At 32.2% G+C, this 15,202-nt stretch overlaps 2 protein-coding genes across 2 annotated transcripts; both read left to right on the plus strand.

Annotated features, from left to right (window-relative positions):
• The first annotated feature begins 892 nt into the window (after window positions 1-892).
• Window positions 893-8,063, plus strand: LOC143198305 (uncharacterized). The gene is made up of 17 exons (XM_076407437.1): window positions 893-1,096; window positions 1,158-1,359; window positions 1,548-1,717; window positions 1,777-1,918; window positions 1,979-2,269; window positions 2,326-2,410; window positions 2,472-2,663; window positions 3,321-3,337; window positions 3,391-3,429; window positions 3,479-3,489; window positions 3,693-4,055; window positions 4,112-4,313; window positions 6,756-6,925; window positions 6,988-7,129; window positions 7,284-7,574; window positions 7,631-7,715; window positions 7,768-8,063. Exons 1-17 carry the CDS (start codon window positions 927-929, stop codon window positions 7,965-7,967), a joined length of 2,772 nt encoding a protein of 923 aa, XP_076263552.1. The 5' UTR covers window positions 893-926; the 3' UTR covers window positions 7,968-8,063.
• A 4,274-nt stretch (window positions 8,064-12,337) lies between these two features.
• On the plus strand, window positions 12,338-13,046 carry LOC143198321 (zinc carboxypeptidase-like). The gene is made up of 4 exons (XM_076407464.1): window positions 12,338-12,349; window positions 12,438-12,607; window positions 12,670-12,811; window positions 12,966-13,046. Exons 1-4 carry the CDS (start codon window positions 12,338-12,340, stop codon window positions 13,044-13,046), a joined length of 405 nt encoding a protein of 134 aa, XP_076263579.1.
• The last annotated feature ends 2,156 nt before the right edge of the window (window positions 13,047-15,202 follow it).

Below are 15,202 nucleotides of genomic sequence, written 5' to 3' on the forward strand. Positions count from 1 at the left end.
ACTATCTTTTAGTATAGCACAGTACTATATGGATGTTGAAGTTATAAGTCAACACACTGATGCTACAATTGTTTGAGAGATCTATATGATTTTTAGATAGTACTAATTTTCAAACAATAGGTGATGTCACTATATAAGTGAGCGTAATAAAGTTATTAGAAGAATTATATTATTAAGATGTATTATTTACTTGTACTGAATTTTTTATCCGTTTGTATTAGTCATTTAGTCCACTTAAGACATTATAAGAGCTTAATTGTAGCAAGTATTGTCGTATGTTTTGAAAATATATCTTCTTTGACTTTTATAGTCAGTCAGAATACTATTTTAATTTTAATGAATATACCCGACTATAAATCTACGCCTTACATCGTCTTTTTTTATAAAATGGAGTTGAAACCCTGCCAAAAAGAATCAATTTTGGGGCCAAAAATAAGTATTAATAACATGTTATTTGGTCACGATCCTCGGCATTAAGTCTACCGACTGGCGAGTGATCAACTCAGGGATCTTCGCGGAAGACATCCGGTATTATCCAGCCCGGTTGCTGGCTACGTTCTACTTTATTTTTTTATTTTACGCTATTGCCCAATGGACAATCACAATAATAAAGTTATAACCACGCTCCAGCGGGATTCGAACTCGCGACTATAGCAACTGTAGAAGGACCGTCCTGTCGTCTAGATCACTGCGCCAACCAAGCCAACCTAACTTATATAATTTAAAGATCTCACACATTCTAAATCTTCTAATTTGTTTTAATCTCCAATAATTTAAAATATTCTGTACTGCCTCTTATATTTCGAGTACTTTTACGTATGAGATATTTGTGTCACAATATATATTAGTAGAAAATGTATTATAAATATTGATTTTATTCTATACGCGCTTCATTTTTCTCGTGTAATGGTGTCAGCATAAGCAAGATGAAAATATTGCTAGTGTTGGTTGTTTTGGGGCTCTCTAGAGGTTCTATCGGCGAGAAAATCAGATTTGATAATCATACACTTTACAGGTTCGTTCCTAAAAACCAGGAATTAGTTGATAGTCTGATTGGTTTGGAAGCTTCTGGTTATCCTGGATACAATTTCTTTAGGTAACGTTTTGAAATTATTTTAAAATTTCATTAAATTATTATTATCGTATCGTAATTTTAGTCCCGTTCGCGGACAAAATACTCCGGTTAATTTATTGGTAGCTCCCGATCATTTAGACGAGTTCAAAGCACTTTTAGAACTGAACAAAGTACAGGCAGAACTATTGGTTCCCGATATCCAAAAACTGATTGACAATGAAGGGTTCAGGCCGGATAGTTTAGCTGGGTCATTCGATTGGAGGACTTACCATACTTTGGACGAAGTAAGGGCATTTTTATAGTGAACCGTTGAGATTTTACTTTTTTCCTGCTATATTATCGATATTCTCATATTTTTTTTATAATGAAAATAAGATAAATAATTTTATAAGTGGTGTATATTTACAATTAACTTAAAAAGGTGATATTTTAATATTATCTTAAAATTAATTTAATATATTTGACGCATTAGATTTATAGCTGGCTGAGAAGTTTATCTGATGTATATCCTGATCATGTAACCATAGTTAATGGAGGTCAGTCATTCGAAGGGCGTGATATTCTTGGTGTGAAGATATCTTATACTCCGAATAACCATAGGCACACTATATTTATTGAAGCTAATATACATGCTCGTGAATGGTATGATATACATGATATATACACCGAAAATAAAATAAAACCATCATCGTTATTCACAGGATTACTTCTGCGGTTGCTACTTTCATCATCAATCAGCTCTTAGGCAATACTGATCCAGAAATTCGTTACCTTGCTGAAAATTATGACTGGTATATATTCCCGGTTTTCAATCCTGATGGTTTTGTTTACAGCCATACTACTGTATGTATATGTTTCTTTATTTAATCACACTAAATAACTGATCGGATTTATGTGAGCTAGAATCGATTGTGGCGTAAGACTCGTCAGCCTTACAGCATACTCTGTGTCGGTGCCGATCCTAACCGCAATTGGCCTTATCAATGGATGCAAGGAGGTGCTAGTAGTTTTCCATGCTCTGATATCTATGCTGGGCCAAGTCCGTTGTCCGAGCCCTCCACTCTATCTATGTCGAACTTTATTAATTCCTTGGGTTACCAAATAGAAGCTTACCTCAGCATTCACTCCTTCAGCCAGATGCTTTTGCTTCCTTATGGATATACCACCGACCATTTGGATAACTACGAAGAAATGGTAGGGCATCCAAAATATTTATCTCATTATATTGTTAATATATTTAAATATTGTAGAAGATAATTGGCGAACAAGCTGCATATGACTTGTCGAGACGTTATGGTACCCAGTACGTAGTGGGAAATACTGCTGAAACAATTTGTAAGAACTTATTTTGAAAAATGTAAACTTATTATTCAAACTATTGCTATTTTATGTTTAGATATCGCTACAGGAGGCAGTATGGATTGGGTAAAACACGAATATGAAGTACCAGTGGCATATACGTACGAGTTGAGGGATACCGGTGAATTTGGATTCTTGCTGCCTGCTGAGCAGATAATCCCCACTGGTTTGGAAACGATGGATTCTATAGTTTCCATTTTTAAATCATACGAAATACTACATCCTAGAGGCAACTAATATTATTGAAAATGTGTGAAAAGATATGTAAAATATAAAATATTAAAAATTAAAAAGTTTTATTGCTAACTAACTAAAACCTCTTAAACCCTTAATGAATATTGAGGAGGATACTGACATTGTGAAGATATCCTCTAGAGAAAGACCAGACCTCTAATATTTGTTGACAATTTGATATAATTAGTTAACCATAGAAGTAATCCTTATGGAACATCCTGTTGAAATTCCTTTTTAAGAAATTAAGTTTGATTGTTTGGTTAAGTTTGAAAATAAATTTGAAAACAGTACTCTCAGATTGTTATTGTTCTTAAACTAATTACTTAGCCTATAGAAGAAAAAAATGATTAGAAAGAAGAAACTAAAGAAGTCTAATCTGATAGATTTCTGACTCTTTTAATATCGCCAAAATCTCTCACAGAAAGTTATTTTCACCACAGTTAATTTGCAAATAGGTAAAAGATATAATAGAGGGTTATTTTGAGAATTGTCACTTTGATAGTCACTAGGGTGTTAAGATTTTTAAAATGGAGACAAATATCGAACTTAAGCGAAGTCATATGGAAAAATTAAATTTTGTTACAACTATAAATTTATTTTTCCAGTTTCAATAATTTACGTTTCGTTGTTAAATATCCCACTATTTTTGCAGATCTTAAAAATGCTTTTGTATAGGAATAAGTGAAAATATAACACGATTTCATATGTTTTGTTATGACTAGTTCGAACCGTATATAAATGAAACCGATCTTAAAACAAAAGTATAGAAATTCATAAGTTATTTTAAAAATCTTAAGAACTATTTAATAGCTGGTTCTTAGGTAATTAGGAAAATCCATAATAATTAGTTATAATAAATATCTTTGACAACAGTGGACACTTTACATTAGTACTAGTAAGTAGCTTGTGACCTGGTTCTTTCGTTTGGACGCCTATGATATGCAAAATAGGCCATTTGCATATCATAATTCTACGCCTGATATCATGTTATGAGCGATAATTCAATTGGCTATCATGACTATAGGTTTTTCGAAATCATCTTTTTCTTTTTTTTTCGATTAAAACTTATTGTCAATTGTTTCCCGGTTTTGTTCAAGTGCTACTTTGATTGCGACACTAGCCGATATCGGTACTTGTCGGCAAACAACGTTATAAAAATACGTCCTTTCTCTCGTTCTCCTATTGCCGATAGTGTTGTCATCTTAGAATCACCTAAGATGAAGGTCCTCGTCGCCGTCTTCATCGCTGTAGCGTTGGAAGGCTCCATCGCTGAAAAAGTGAGATTCGACAACCACACTCTGTACAGGTTCACGCCAAATAACAAAGATCTCATCGATACTCTGTCTAATTTGGAAGCTTCCGGTGATCCAGGATACAATTTCTTCAGGTAAAAAAGTGAGAGCTAAATTAGAGGTAATTAGGAAACTAACAACGCATATTTAGTCCGATTCGCGGACAAAATGTTCCAGTAGATCTATTGGTAGCTCCTGACCGCGTCCAGGAGTTCAAAACACTTTTGGAGCAAAGCAACGTCCAAAGCGAACTGCTGGTGCCAGATATTCAGAAACTTATTGACAATGAAAATGTCAAATCAGATAGATTAAGTGGATCGTTCGACTGGAGACAGTACCACACATTAGATGAAGTAAGTTTTAAAAAAATCTGATTCTATTAAGTATACAGACTTCTTCGTGATTCATTTTGGATTTGATATTAATTTTGAGACTATGTAATAAACATAAAAGTAATTTTATAACATTTAAATATAAAATTAATTAGCTGTAGTTATAGAACATTCGGATAATTATTTTCATCTTAATATCAATAAAGAATAGTTTATATATGTTGTTACTGACATATTTAAACTTAAACTTATAACTTAAAAGCTAGATTAATTAATAAGGTGAGATCTTTATCGAGAGAGTGTTATTTTTATTATTACAGTTAATAATATTTTTCAATTAAATAATATTATTATCTACAGTAGATAAAGTAAGTATAGAAGAATAATGTATTTTAGTATATACAATATCCTATTTTCAATATAATATGACCAAAATTTTATGTGTTGATTAACATATTACGTAAACAATAGTTCTTTAATGTAGATTAAAATGAAATTAATTCCAGTAACGGATCCAGGATATTAAGTTTAATTTAAGATTCGTAATGGGAGGTGCTTTTGGGGGACTTTAATTTCACAGCGCCGCCCTCTGAATACTCCTAAATGATTAGGATGAATTATTGAGCTTTTCTGCATATTTAAATATATTTCGCTTTAACTCTAACATATATGATAGCAATCATATCATGTATGATTGTCTCATATGAAATATTTTAAATAAAACATATTTAGTACACTGGGCATTTCGCAACTTTAAGTAGTTCAGTTTTGAAACTCAAGTACTTACTATCGATAACAAACCTATTCCCATTCAAGTTCTTACTAGTTACTATCATTTAATAGATATTCTAATGAGTTTTATTCAACACTGGATGGTTCTTAGTGACGTATAAATCAATCTTAATCTCGTCTAATATTTATCTTGTCTTTTTATTTTAAACTAGATAGAAAATAATAAGTTGTCGTTGAAATAATAAAAAATATAACCTCGTGACTAAAGTGGTTTAGATATTAATATGATATATAGTACATTCTCATGTATACTTGAATTTAAAGTACTTGGAATATCAATAACTTTGTTGCTAATAATTTTGGTTAAATACTTTAACATGTAGTATTTTACGAAAAAATTATTTAAAAACCAAATTTTTGTTCTTATTAATGATTTAAAATTATGTTAATTATGTTAAATAGGTAATCTGTTTTTTTTATTACTTTTCATATTTTCAAAACTTAACCCTTCAAGGATATGCCTTTTGGAAGGTTTTTCAAAATTTACATAAAAAATAGTTTAGAACTTTTTTCGAGATGATTGACATTATATCTTAAATTCCAGTGGGCTTACTCTATACGTTCTTTTATCGTTTTGAAGTAAAACAAAATTTGGAAATGCAAAAAAAGCTATAAAAAATATAGTTTTTATCGAAAAACTGTAATTTGGCTGTTGAGTTTTTGTTACTCTGAATCGCTTGCCTTAATTTAACTCTTTGAATGGTAATGAGCTTGATTAATAAATTAAGTAATGTATATATATATATATATATATATATATATATATATATACTATTTTAACAGATACATAGCTTATTGTCTTTTTTCTTAATGCCATATTACAAATATCTTCGATAAAGCTGACAGAGGTCTCATTATTTATAATCTTTCTTCAATAGGTCACAATAGATATATTTTCATATTCTTAGTCTTACAACTTTCTGTGCAATAGATCCTTATCTCTCAAAATTGTCATCAAGCAACCATGCGGCCTTGCAACCTTTCATTTGTTGTTGCTTCGTCATTAAAGTAGTGGACATCACTTGGATCAAATTTTAACCTGTTCTCGCATTCAGTTTTCCTTCCTTCCGGAAATTGCTGGCTCCTACTATTCGTTTCATTATATCAGATAATCCAAGAAGAACTATAATATCTGGTTGCTCAGGGAAAAAATACTTTGAATGTATCTTCAGATATTCTGATCATTGATAAATCTAAAAGTCAGTCATCAAATTCTAAAAGTCAGAAACTCCAATCTTGCTGGTTCCTTGATTTTGTTTCCAATAAGTCTTTCTATTCTCTTAAGCGGTTATCCTTAATAACCTCAAATTCCATTAAAGTTTGTTTAATTATTCCTTCGAATGGCTCTCCTCGCCTGGCTCTTTTTGCATGGCTACATAAATACTCTTACAATATATGTAAATAAAATATATATAAAATATATGATAAAATTATTAAGCATCATTAAGGAAATTCGTTATTCACAGAAATTTTGATCCTTGACGTCATAATAGTCTCCACAATAGTAAACAGATAAATTGAACATTGCTCAGTGTTTTGTATTATATCTCAACTAGTTTAGATTTTTAAAGATGCTTATAGCGGTTTTAACTTTTGTCGAATTCCTAAAATTTTATTTTCTTTGTTCTGTCCTTATTTTGTAGGAGTTATTTATGTTTGATTTTAATTTAGATCAATGACTGGTTGAGAGGTTTGTCCGACACATACCCAGAACATGTTACCATTGTCGATGGAGGTGTTTCGTATGAAGGTCGTGACATTATTGGAGTGAAGATCTCTTACAGCCCGAACAATCACAGGCACACTGTCTTTATCGAAGCCAATATCCACGCTCGTGAATGGTAATAGATCAGTTTTACGAATATTGATTTGGGAGTGATAATTTAATTTGTTCTACTTTCAGGATCACTTCAGCTGTTGCTACCTTCGTCATCAATCAGCTATTGGGTAACGATGATCCTGAAATTCGTCACTTGGCTGAGAGCTATGACTGGTACATCTTCCCTGTGTTCAATCCTGATGGCTTTGCTTACAGTCACACTACCGTAAGTACTTTTTATGATTTATTTACAATATATGTATTATTCTATTGATATTTGTTGGATACATGTTATGGTATTATGTATACTAGTTAACAAACTTCTTTTTGATATGAGGTAACAAATCGGACATGTGGAAAGTATTTTTTTATTGTTACAGAACCGTTTATGGCGTAAAACACGTCAACCATACAGCGTACTCTGCGTCGGTGCAGATCCCAACCGTAATTGGCCTTATCAATGGATGCAAGGTGGCGCCAGTAACAATCCATGCTCAGAAACCTACGCTGGACCAAGCCCATTGTCCGAACCATCAACCTTATCCCTATCCAGCTTCATCAACTCCTTGGGATTCCAGATTGAAGCTTACATCAGCTTCCACTCTTACAGTCAGATGCTTTTGTTACCTTACGGACACACCACCGATCATCTGGATAACTATGAAGAATTGGTAAGTTTTAGCAACTGTAAGTTGATGATGACGATAAATTATTTTGAATATTTTAGATGATCATCGGTGAACAAGCCATCGTTGACCTAGAGAAACGTTACGGTACACAATATGTTGTAGGAAACATTGCTGAAACTATCTGTAAGGATGTTTTAAATCAATTTTTAGAAGTTTTAAAACTGATTTCTTGCAGATGTCGCTACTGGAGGCAGTATGGACTGGGTTAAACACGAATATGAAGTCCCACTAACCTACACATACGAACTGAGAGATACCGGCGAATACGGATTTTTGTTACCAGCCGAACAAATTCTTCCCACCGCTTTGGAAACCATGGACTCTTTGGTCTCCATATTCAAGTCGTACGAAATCTTACATCCAAGAGGTAATTAATTATAACCCCGATTTTAGCTTTATTGTATTAGTTGTACAGTATTTGTTGTCAGTAATAGACACATTTTTGTTAAATAAAATATGTTTTTAACATTTCTTATGAAGTTTTATTTATCATCAATAAGTGTAGATAAAATTGAATTATTGTTATTTGATAAAATTGATAAAATCTTATTTGAATGATTTTTCTTTTTGTCTATTAAACCGAAAGTGACAAATTGAGTTTCAAATAATACGATTTAACTAAAAATGCTATTTGCTATCCATGCTCTTTAGATTCAATGCTAAAATCTAGAAGATTAAGAAATATTACTGACTCTGCTGGTTCATTAGTAAGATATTTAAATAACATTCATTATTGGCTGTTGTTCATATAAAAAATAATTAATTAGTACAAATGTATGGATAATATTTATAAACAGCTTTATTGTTGCAGACATGTGTGATTTTTCAATAATAAATAATAACCTTTTATAAAATAGATTAAGAAACATTAAATAATTATTCTCTGTTCATTTGATATCACCTGATGTTTCTACATACGCTAATTAATGTTTAGAAGCAGCTGTTAAACTAATATAGCCAGTGTAACAATATCTGAAAACTTTGGATATCAATACGATAGTGCTATTATGAATATAGGTCTAATAACAGGTTACGCTCTATTTGTATTTGGCTTTTTAATCATTTTAATTGATTAATTCGTCTAAACGATGACGAGTGATAATGATAACCGCAATAGATATAAACGAACCGGTGGCTTTAATATATGATAATAGGTTTCGCTCTATTTACATCCAGAATTATCAGTGTTATTAATTTATTTAGCTAATAATGGTGGATGTTTGGATACAAAATTATTATGATTGAAACATCAGTGATCTTTAAGAAGATATATTGTTATATTTTAACAACTTAACGATTCAATAACAACTTTTATTGAAAAAAATACCGAGAAAGTAAAATGGGTTTGTTCGTAATCTACAGAAAATGTTACCGAAAGAACACATTTAACGATTGAAATTTTATATAGCCAGAATGATTACATTCAAACAAGAGGAAGTCTAATCTACAATAAGAGAAGGTAAAGCAGGTGTACTACAAGGAAGTCTATTGGGGTCAATTCTTCACCTACTGTAAACATGTGATATGCCACAAATGAAAAATATCACGATAGTTACATTTTCTGATGACTAAGTGATTCTTGCTGTCGCAGACAATAGCGATGAAGCTAAACTAAAATTGCAACAGTCAAGTGTCAATATAAATAATTGATATCTGTGCATGTGTTGTTCATATATATTCAGACCGCTTAAGCATCAATAAAAATAAATAATACTATTATTCTATATAGCAACAGCGCTAAGTATCTCGAAATAAATCTTGATGCAAAACTTCGCTGGAGGGCAATGTTCTTGGTCCATTGTTATATTTATTGTATACAGCTGAACTACCGATCTCTATAAATACTACTGTTGCAACACATGATGACGGTACAGCGACAAGATACCTCTGTGGTTGAAAACGTGGCCCATGTGACATTCGCCCTTTGTAGAAGAACATGTCCCTCAGTAAAATTGAATAATCATGAACTGAAATGAACTTGAATAATCGGAATGCATTTCGATCGACGTTTAAAACTAAACCAAATGTACTGGCTGATAGGGTACATACAGGGATATAGGTACATCTAAATTATCATTATATAACAAGGTTTTGTTGTGTAAGTCAATACTTAGGCCTATTTTGGATCTATGGTATTGAACTGTGAGGTACTACTAGCAAATCTAACATAGATATCCTCCAGGGGTTCCAGAATAAAGGGTTGGGAGTAATCGCCGATGCCCCATATTACGTGTTCAGCGCTATATTCCCATAGAACCCATAATGAGTGTGATTCGAAATGTCAATGCGAAGTACTCTGAAAGACTATTAGTGCATCCTAATGCATTCGCCAAACAGTTAAATGTCCGCGATGACAGTGAAGTGCGTAGGCTCAAACGCAAACTATCCTACGAACTGATTAATAGTCACATAGAGTGAGATTTAATAATCTCTAGAATAGGCTACAATAATTTTTAGAATAAGTTAGGATAGCCTTTAAAATAAGTTAGACTAGTATCTAGAATAAGATCTAGATCATAAGTTGTACAGTAGATCACTTACTGAAGTAATAAAAAAAACTTCGCTGGAAGGAACGTGTAAAAAAGAAAAGATCTGGAGTTAAAATATCATATTGAAATCACCATTATCAGGACGTAAAAAATTGTTATTAGACAAGCAAATATTGATGCGTATATGGACATACGGAATTCAATTTAATTTACAGTATTAAATACTTATACCGAGACTATCAGAAACTGATTATCACATAGGAAATCAAAATAATTACAAGCAGATATGTGTACAGACTCCATACTTATCTCAATATCGAAGTAATACAACTCTTGTGTAACACCAGAACAGGACACAGCCCCAAAAGAATCAAACCATTTGGTCTTGTGTAATGTAGTGTATTGAGGTGAATTTAGCAGAAAAACTACAGTGTCAATACATAAACATTATTATACCAGGGACTAAGATAGGGTCAATGGGTTGTCCTAGATATATAGCCTATTCAAAGTTTTTTAGTAATGCGTCGTGGATTTTTGTGACGTCGAAACATTACAATGTTGCCGCATCAACACTGAGTTTTAGTTCAGTTTGGCTTTGACATACAAGAAAATTCTAATCTAAATAAAATAATTGAACAAAAATGTTATGAAATATAATTTATTTTAACATTATAGTACATCAAATACATATATTATCGAAGGATTTAAAACTACAATTAAGAACACGGATATAATAGTTTGTAGGTTAGATTTGTTTTATTTACATTAAACTTTTTTTCACACCATCCATCTGGTGGCCTAATCGACCTATTCAACAATTGTATATCTGAGAAACGTATTTTACTTTCATTCGAGAGCATATTTACTTTTTACGTTTAGCTTTTGTTTCCTTCGATGGTGTGTTTACTTGGAAAGTCATCTTGGTACCACTGTATTTTTATTTTTTCCGCTACTACCTGTGTACACCATCTTTGGTAAAATTAATCACTGAATTATGTCTAATGCATTTACCATATCTACAAAACAGTTAGCATTCATTCTCTCCTTATACGTTCTAACCTAATGCTTTTGTTTAATTTTGAACAATTACAATCAGATATGTGCACACAAATCTTTCACGCCCTACAATATCATTTTCTATCGTTATATTCAATTAATTATGTGCATACCTTTAGTTGTTTCCACTCTCATCAATCTGTCTCAGGAATTTCCAGCACTGCAGAGCATTATCGCATATCCTGAAAGTTTGCTTCAGTCACTTTCACTTTACGACTCACTGTCTAATTCAATCACTAAACTGTTAATTTCTAATCTGTTTAAAACATGTTCACGATTCCACCATTTATCAATTATTTCCTTTGTATGTCCTACCGAGTTCATCCAACCGAAGGTGTTATGGTTGACAATGCTTCATTCCACATATCCAAACAGTTTTTGATGGAATATCCTTCTCAACCAGCAATATATCTGCAATTAACTATTAATAAATATAATGACCAACAAAACCCAATCGAATGCTATTGTAACTTTTACCTTTTTCCATAAATTTTTATTGTCTTTACAGTTTTTTGTTACTGTCTTGCCTTGTAATGTACGGAACTTCCATTAAACCTCTCCGAGGGTTATCTTTACACCATTTAAATCTTATACCCTGCAAGAGTGCATGAAAAGATGTCTTACATCCCTCAAAAAGCTGCATGCCCCTAATTCTTTTATGTATAGTTTCCAGAGAGGCAATTTTCTCTAAAATAATTTTATTAAATTATGTTTATATCGATAAAATAGTTTGTGTACTTACTGTTCTTATACATTTCGTATATTTGGTCTCGAATAGAGCCAATATCAAGATTCGTCACCCACATTGTATGTATTATTAACGTATTATTCTTCATTTTGTAAGCGATGTTACTCACAGTACCCACAGTAATATTTAGCACTGCAGCAACCCGCTAAAAACATTTTCAATAAAATTGGAGGGACTTATGTTATTTAATGTCAAAAGGGGGCCCCGTTATTTAGTTCTTTTTCGAAGTAACCTATTAAAGCCGCAATCAATTTGTGACCATGAATATCTATTGTTTTCGGCATTTATGGTATATTATGGAACGACTTAAATTTTTAAGCATCATTAAGGAAATTCTTAATTCATAGAAATTTTGATCCTTGACGTCATAATAGTCTCCACAATAATAAACAGATAAATTGAACATTGCTCAGTGTTTTGTATTATATCTCAACTAGTTTAGATTTTTAAAGATGCTTATAGCGGTTTTAACTTTTGTCGAATTCCTAAAATTTTATTTCCTTTGTTCTGTCCTAATTTTGTAGGAGTTATTTATGTTTGATTTTAATTTAGATCAATGACTGGTTGAGAGGTTTGTCTGACACTTACCCAGAACATGTTACCATTGTCGATGGAGGTTTTTCGTATGAAGGTCGTGACATTATTGGAGTGAAGATCTCTTACAGCCCGAACAATCACAGGCACACTGTCTTTATCGAAGCCAATATCCACGCTCGTGAATGGTAATAGATCAGTTTTACGAATATTGATTTGGGAGTGATAATTTAATTTGTTCTACTTTCAGGATCACTTCAGCTGTTGCTACCTTCGTCATCAATCAGCTATTGGGTAACGATGATCCTGAAATTCGTCACTTGGCTGAGAGCTATGACTGGTACATCTTCCCTGTGTTCAATCCTGATGGCTTTGCTTACAGTCACACTACCGTAAGTACTTTTTATGATTTATTTACAATATATGTGTTATTCTATTGATATTTGTTGGATACATGTTATGGTATTATGTATACTAGTTAACAAACTTTTTTTTGATATGAGGTAACAAATCGGACATGTGGAAAGTATTTTTTTATTGTTACAGAACCGTTTATGGCGTAAAACACGTCAACCATACAGCGTACTCTGCGTCGGTGCAGATCTCAACCGTAATTGGCCTTATTAATGGATGCAAGGTGGCGCCAGTAACAATCCATGCTCAGAAACCTACGCTGGACCAAGCCCATTATCAGAACCATCAACCTTATACCTATCTAGCTTCATCAACTCCTTGGGATTCCAGATTGAAGCTTACATCAGCTTGAATTTTATCAAATTAAAGGGTTAAAATAATGTTTGCCGGTTTATAACCTGTAATAATTATAACTAATATTTTGAATAATTTAGCGTGCATCTGACAACCGGATGGCGACCAGCTGTAAGACGTATGAAAAATTCTTGAAAACAATAGTGATAAGAGGTTTTAACTCTTACCTATACATTATTGTGGCTGTATAATTAACTGTAGTTTTTAGATATAGTATAATGTAAAAATAAATTATATTTTTGTTCAATTATTTTATTTAGATTCGAATTTTTTTGTATGTCAAAGCCAAACTGAATTAAAACTTAGAGTTGATGCTTAAACATTGTAATGTTTCGAAGGTCACAAAAAAAAAACTTTGAACAGACTATATATCTAGCTTTGGTAACATCTAGAACAATGTAATAAATAAATTTAAAAAAATGTCTTAGATTTGTTTATCGGATTCATCGATGCGACGGATGAAAGTAGAAAATTTCCGCTACTAACTTTTAATTTAAATCCATCGTATTGATAAGATGATAACAGGCTTAATTTACCAAAACGTAATACTGTCTAGTTCAATATCCAAAAACCAAAGTATTTGTACTTTTTCTGGCTCCGTATTGACCACTTAATTAGCGACAGTTACAAATACGCCGCCGAAAAAGCAAAACAAAGCGTCGCGCGAATATTTCTCCATCGAGAATACTGATTTAATTCCATCGCAGAATTTACTACGGTGGGCGTCGGGGCGCTGCTACGTTTTATGGTCCAAATTAATCCGGGGTCTGGAGTTTAATCGAGCTGCGGCGGCCTTTTTGCGGCGACGAATTAATTGGTGGATTTGTCTGTGTGGATTTTGGTTTTAAGTAACTAAAATCGGGCTTATAAAAACCTATCAATGGTGTCCGCTTTAAATAAACGTCTGCTTTCGAAGTTAACTCGTCTAATTGTCGGGTAAGCAAACAACGGCCTGATCACGTCAGTTAAAACTCCAGAAAAACCGAAAAGGTATCTGGGGTAAATTGCTTAATTAACAAAGTAATTTAATATGATGTATTATTTGTATTAAAAAAAATGTGGGGCATCGCTGGGGAGTAACGGGAATATGCCGCCGTCGAGTCCCGTAGTCCAGAACCAAAATATGATACAAGGTAGAATTAAAATGTAAGGCAAACCTCGAGTTCTTTTATTTTTTCGTTATCCTTTAAAATAGGAAAAACTTGCTAGCCATTTAATAACTGATCTGCGATGTTTGATACAGATCTGCTATGTTTTGGGACATCATAATGTTCTTGTTTTTTGAAAACGTTTATTATATATATATATATATATATATATATATATATATATATATATATTTATATATACTTGTATTTTTATATATAAATATATTGTTAGATACTAAACTATTGTGATTACAACTAATCATGTTGATATTTCATCGACCCTAGTATTGAAATCCCCATTTCGTTTATACCATTTTATTTATATAAGAAATGCTTCATCTTGTTCTTCACTCACATCGTTTAAGTTTTTAGGAAAAATAGTGGACTTCAAAGCTCATCAAACTACCAAAAAAATTCTGAACTTGTCTGTCATATTTGCTACGATAAGTTGATATTTAAGGACTTATTTACTTTCCCAACTTCTTTAAATAATGACTTTAAGTAAAGTCCGATTTTTTTTGTACTCATTATTCGAACAATTTATGAGTATCAGGTCTCTTAAAACATCATCATTACAAAACACTGTCACCATCATTAGCAAAATTTTTACAAATTGTTTCTCTTATTTTATGTTTCTATTTTTTTGATTTGTTTTATGGTTCTATTATAGCTTATATTTTCCAGGCCTATTTTGAAGCAAAGGGCAAATTGTACTACAAAAATGGCATCGAAAGGTTGGAGGGTCGCTATAATCACTCTTGAAGGGAATTATGTTGACCGTGGTAGGCCGGCGACTTTTCAATTGCCCTGTTGTGTTGCTCACGTCTCCTCTGAAACTTTAAGCCGCACTGATTTATTTCCTACCGA

Source organism: Rhynchophorus ferrugineus, unplaced genomic scaffold (genome assembly GCF_030347505.1).
Source record: "Rhynchophorus ferrugineus isolate W39M unplaced genomic scaffold, kcgeb_rfMv2 rfM6, whole genome shotgun sequence".
NCBI lineage: Eukaryota > Metazoa > Arthropoda > Insecta > Coleoptera > Curculionidae > Rhynchophorus > Rhynchophorus ferrugineus.

What these genes read in the sequence shown, in the direction of transcription:
- LOC143198305 (XM_076407437.1), top strand. Translation starts at nt 927, where the DNA reads ATGAAAATATTGCTAGTGTTGGTTGTTTTGGGGCTCTCTAGAGGTTCT. An exon ending in CCTGGATACAATTTCTTTAG is followed by an intron (nt 1,097 to 1,157) that starts GTAACGTTTTGA and finishes TCGTAATTTTAG; the next exon opens with TCCCGTTCGCGGACAAAATA. An exon ending in AAACATTGCTGAAACTATCT is followed by an intron (nt 7,716 to 7,767) that starts GTAAGGATGTTT and finishes GATTTCTTGCAG; the next exon opens with ATGTCGCTACTGGAGGCAGT.
- LOC143198321 (XM_076407464.1), top strand. An exon ending in AATATCCACGCTCGTGAATG is followed by an intron (nt 12,608 to 12,669) that starts GTAATAGATCAG and finishes TTCTACTTTCAG; the next exon opens with GATCACTTCAGCTGTTGCTA. An exon ending in TTGCTTACAGTCACACTACC is followed by an intron (nt 12,812 to 12,965) that starts GTAAGTACTTTT and finishes TTATTGTTACAG; the next exon opens with AACCGTTTATGGCGTAAAAC.